The 5,560-nt window shown below is 35.2% G+C and overlaps 1 protein-coding gene across 1 annotated transcript; it reads right to left on the reverse strand.

Annotated features, from left to right (window-relative positions):
• Positions 1-1,751: 1,751 nt before the first annotated feature.
• On the reverse strand, positions 1,752-2,393 carry LOC109184991. The gene has a single exon (XM_019334986.1). It carries the CDS (start codon positions 2,391-2,393, stop codon positions 1,752-1,754), a length of 642 nt encoding a protein of 213 aa, XP_019190531.1.
• Positions 2,394-5,560: the final 3,167 nt, after the last annotated feature.

The following is a 5,560-nucleotide window of genomic DNA, read 5'->3' on the forward strand; positions in this document are numbered from 1 at the left end:
CTATATTTGTTAGCTATGTTGAGAATAGTGCCGCTTATAGATTTATGTACTTAGAAAGTCGTTCAATATGTGAATCTAGAGATGTTATCTTCTTTGAACACATCTTTCCTTTAAAGAACTCACAATTTATCTGGTGATAGTATTCAAAGAAATGAACATGTACTACTTCATGTGTCTAGTGTTGATAACAATCCTGATGAACCCAGAAGGAGTAAAAGACCTATAACAGAGAAAAATTTTGGTCCAAATTTCATAACCTACCTAACTGAACTGAAAGACATAAATGAATTGTGTGATCAATTCATCGGTCAGTTAGTGTTAGAAGAAAAATCAAAAACCTTTGAAGATAGAGGTGAATTGGATTGCCCGCCATTGAGCATGTGAAATGAATAAATCTAGGCAAGAAGTAGAACTATATGGTGAATTGAGTCTATGTGAGATGACTTCCAATGCCTTGTTCCTCTTGGCCTACATGGACTATCATAGGCAAGGAAGCACGCTAGTATCATCATTCCCTATGAGGCATTTAATCAAACATGTTGTCTACATCTCATTCCAGACCTTCTCTTCTCGGACTTAGGGCGTGAATTGCAAGGGGAAGGCGTCTAGGATTAGGCATCAATCTCTTGCAAGCATAAACCTACCTAAACCTTCATGCATGTGGTGCATTTCACACACACGAGTCAATATAAGCATTCCTCTTACAACAAGACATCAACACATAGCCACAATTACCTTGATCAATTCATACATAACACAAGGAAATGAGATCCAATTCACATGAAGATTCTAGCCAAGAATTATTGATCTAGATTGAAATACAAAAGCAATTGAGCAATCAATGGAGGCAATTATAAGAATTAGATGCAATGAAGTTACCTATTCAATAGCAATTGCAATCAATCATCATTGAAGAAGACAATCCAAGATTACAAGAGAAGTTGTCAATTCCTCCTACAACCTTGAAGATCCTCTTGCTAGGATGGAGAGATTAGAGAGAAAGCTAGCTTGATCTAGAAGTGTATCTAACCTAGAGAGAGAAAGTTCTAAGCTACAAAGCTCTCAAAATTACAAAACGGAAAGATAGAATGAAAGGTAGATAGTCAATCCCGCCACAAGCCTTTATTTAAAATGCCGATTCTGATGGGTGTACGAGCAGGCGTACCCTCGTACGCTGCCCAGTTTTCAGCATTCGGCCCCAGTCATGAACGTGAATCAACTTGTGACATCTTCTGGTTCCCTATCACGACCTGGTCACGAACGTGGCTCACTCGTGACAAGGTCTGCAGCGTTTTTCTCCATTGCACTCTTCCTCTGTTACTCCATTTCAAGCCCATATGCCCCCCTTTAAGCTCAATAGACTTCAAAACACTAAAGTGTACATATTTATAGGGCTATGCAACACATTAGCACATTTCAAAGCATTTCCAACACAAATCAACCACAAAGGATTCCAATTAAGTACAACACAACCCCTAAATGACTCATAAAAGGTAGTATCTTTAGCACTTATCATACACACATAATTGAAAACTTTAACATGCTTGGTGTAAAATGGTGAGATTTTTGGAGAAATTCTCTTTGAAAAAAGTCATAAACAAAGAAATGATGAGCAGTGGTGGACCCAGGATTTTTCTTCAGTGGGGGCAAAGAAGCAAAGGGAAAATAAATTAAAAAATGTTCAAATACAAAGTTCAAATACACATAAGATAGTTAAAATACAAAATACATTATAAATTACCATACAAGGTTTATGATGAACTACGGGATAATATTCCTCTATTCTCTTTCATATTTTGAAATCGTTGTAGAACTGCTTCATTTGAAACTTGATCAAAAATATCTTTTTCAACGTACGACACTAAGCAATCATTTAATAAATCATCGCTCATCCGGTTGCGTAAAGATGTCTTGATTAACTTCATAGCAGAAAATGCTCTTTCCACACTAGCAGTTGCAACCGGTAGGATCAAAGACAACTTTAGAAGCAAATACACCAACGTATAGTCCAAATGTCTTCCTGTTTCCACCATTTTTTGAGCTAATTCATCAATACCATCCAATGTAGAGAAAGCAGGATCAGAAGTTACATCAATAAAATAAGTCTGCAGTTGGGTATCTAGTACTTGAAGTTCAATACTAGAAAAATCATTTGGATAGAACTGTGCCAATCGAACCAATTTATCTTTATCAAACCTAGCAAATGAATTCTTTGGATAAAAACATGCCACGCATAAAAGCAACTCTGTATTCTTCTCATTGAAACGGTTGTTTAGCTCCTGAAGTTGTAGATCTAAAACCACATAAAAGCTTTCAACATGGTACCTATGAAGATGAGTCATTTCTTCAGCTTTACGGCGAGGTCTTCCTGGAACTACATAAACTTCATCCATATTAGGTATGGGAATTGAATGCTTGTTGCAAAAGAGTGAAACTTCGTGTAAAAGAGCTTCCCACCCATCATCTCTCATCATTTGCAATCTCTTTTTTTTTTTTAGAGATCAACTAGTCTCATGGCATTCACAATGTTCTGATCTTTCTTTTGTAGCGCATGTGACAAATCATTGGTAATTCCTAAGACATCCCTCATTAAGTGCAACCAAAACACAAAATCAAAACATAACATATTCTTCAATACTCTAATTGCATCTTGTTTTGGATCCTGCCTTATTTCGTCAAGAACATCAATCACCGGAGAAAATAATGTGACAATGCTCAAAAGTGCACCATAATGAGATCCCCAATGTGTATCACCATGACGTTTTAAAACTCTTTCTTGATTCAAACCAGTTCCCATTTGAATTGTATCATCAGAAATTGAATTAATTAACACCTTTAATTGTTTGTCTTGTAAACTATCCATGCGCTTACATGAAGCACAAACAATATTACACAATTGCGAGACAGTGAAAAAAAAATCTCGAACTTCTTCATTTTCCTTTGCAACACCCACAAGTGCTAGTTGTAATTGATGAGCGAAACAATGAACATAAAAAGCACTTGGATTCTCATCCATAATCAAATTTTTAAGACCATTGAACGCACCTCGCATATTACTTGCTCCATCATAGCCCTAGCCTCTTATTCTTGAAATGCTTAATCCACGCCTTGTTAGAAGATCTTCAATGGCTACTTTAAGAGACATAGAAGTAGTGCCACAAACATGAACAATGCCAAGAAGACGCTCAACAATATGTCCACTTGAATCCACATACCGAATAAACACAATCATCTGCTCTTTAACTGATATATCTCTCGACTCATCAACCATTATTCCAAATAATTCTTCATCAAGATCTTTGATTATTACTTGGGTTACCTCACTTTCAATTGCATTAGCTATATCTTTTTGAATTTTAGGGGCAGTCAGTTGGTGATTTTCAGGTGCATTTTGCAACACTACTTTGGCAATATTTTCATTATTTTTAGCAAGTAACTTTAAGGCCTCAATGAAGTTCCCTCGATTAAGTGAGTCGTAGCTTTCATCATCTCCACGAAAAGGAAGTCCTTGCCTTAAAAGAAACCGCATACATTCAACTGATGAATTCAATCGAATACGATAGTCTTGTTTCGATTGCTCTGAGTGTTTTGATACACAAACTTGTATGTGTTGCTCTTGAGTCATTAAGTCTCGACAAGCTTGTACGTTCCTTGCATGAACACTATTATGATTACCAACATGTGCACGCAACCTTTCCGGTCCTTTTTTCCAATTGTTGAAACCTTCTGTAACAAATGACTCTCCTCCTGCTTGTTGCCCGCTGCTTTCATCTTTGAATATATAACAACATAAACAATATGCTGCATCTTCTGATACACTATACTCCAACCAATTACTCTTAAACCATTTAGGATTAAATCTCCTATTAACACCCGTAATCACTCTAGTAGGAAAAGTATGATTTTTTGGTTAACAAGGACCAATTTGTAGATATGTTCGTCGCACAATATCTCTATTATTGATATGACACTCATAAATACTTTTCCTTTTAGCCGGATCAACTTCAAGTTCATCTATGTTAAATTCAATACGAGGCCTTGCACTTGACACTTCGGGACTACCCTGACTAGATGAATCCCAAAAGTTGATTTTCTTTTAAAGAATTTTTCCATAACTGAACCAAATTTCCAACAAATGAATAACATATTAACATATAATTCATTATTCATTACAAATTGACAACCAAGTGAACCAACATAATTTACACAATTAAGAAATCACAGAATAATACAGTAGCAATATTCAGATAGGCAATCATAAACGGTTTATATGAGCTTTTAATCACAATGAAAATTAATTTGTTTTTTTTGCCTTTCTGGCACTTTTGCCCATAATGAGTCACAATTGTTACCAAACATTGCAAATTGCAGTGCCAACTGCCAAGTATATTAAGTGCAGCTTACATTCTAGATAATTAAACACATTATAGTTTACATAATCACAATGAGCTTTAATAATGCAGCTTGAACATTCTAGATAACCTCTGTTTAAGTGCTCTTTCAAATTAAGATTTAGCCATTTAAAACAAACATAATTAAGAAATCACAGAATAATACAATTAGAAATTATCAAAAAATTTCCTGATTCGGTCATTCCTCATTCCTCAGTAACAATTTCCTCATTCGGTCATTTGGTCATTCCTCATTTCTAAGTTTCCTCACTGCTCACAGAATAATATAGTTATACAGACATACAATAACAATGTTTTGCTTCCTCATTCCTCATTTAGGCTTTAGCTATTGTCTATTGAGATAGCTAAATCAAAAATTATCAGATTATGCCAAAATTAAATCAAATTAGGATTTAGGGTAAGAGGGGAAACAAAAATCAAATTAGGATTTAGGGTAACTGGGTAAGAATTGAACATGAACATAAATTAAACCAGCAAATTAAAGAAAATTAAACCAACAAAATTGAAGTAATTTGAACATTTGAACCTTACCTGGCAGAGTGGCAGTTCCGACTTGTAATTTTGCGAGAAAGGCCAGAAAGGCAGAATGTGTAAACCGCACACGGAAGAGAAGAGAAGAACGGACGAACGGTGAGAGGTTGAGTCGCTGAGAGCATACCGCACACGGAAGAGAAGAGAAGAACGGGCGAACGGTGGACGGTGGTGGGCGGTGGGCGGTGGCGTCTCAGATCTGTCGAGCTTCGGCTCTTTCTTCTCGCAACCTCGCAGGCCAAGCAAACAAATGAAACTTTATATATATATATATATATATATATATATATATATATATATATATATATATATATATATATATATATATATATATATATATATATATATAAAAGCCCCAAAACGACGTCGTTTTGGGGCTGAATAATTCTGATGATGAGTGAACTTTGGAAGAGATGAATATTTGCATTTTAGTTTTAAATAAATGCCTTCGATTCTTGTTTCCTTCATATTTTGAACCTGCACTGTGATATAATTTTTTCGAATTTGGCTTAGGTTGTATTTGGTGAATTTTTCATATTTATTTTATTGGGTTTTTTTTTTTTTTTTTTTTTTTTTTTGTATATCTCATATAAATGGTAGTAGCACACATGCACATA

Source organism: Ipomoea nil, unplaced genomic scaffold, assembly GCF_001879475.1.
Source record: "Ipomoea nil cultivar Tokyo-kokei standard unplaced genomic scaffold, Asagao_1.1 scaffold1303, whole genome shotgun sequence".
Classification (NCBI taxonomy): Eukaryota; Viridiplantae; Streptophyta; class Magnoliopsida; order Solanales; family Convolvulaceae; genus Ipomoea; species Ipomoea nil.

What these genes read in the sequence shown, in the direction of transcription:
- LOC109184991 (XM_019334986.1), bottom strand. Translation starts at nt 2,393, where the DNA reads ATGGATGAAGTTTATGTAGTTCCAGGAAGACCTCGCCGTAAAGCTGAA.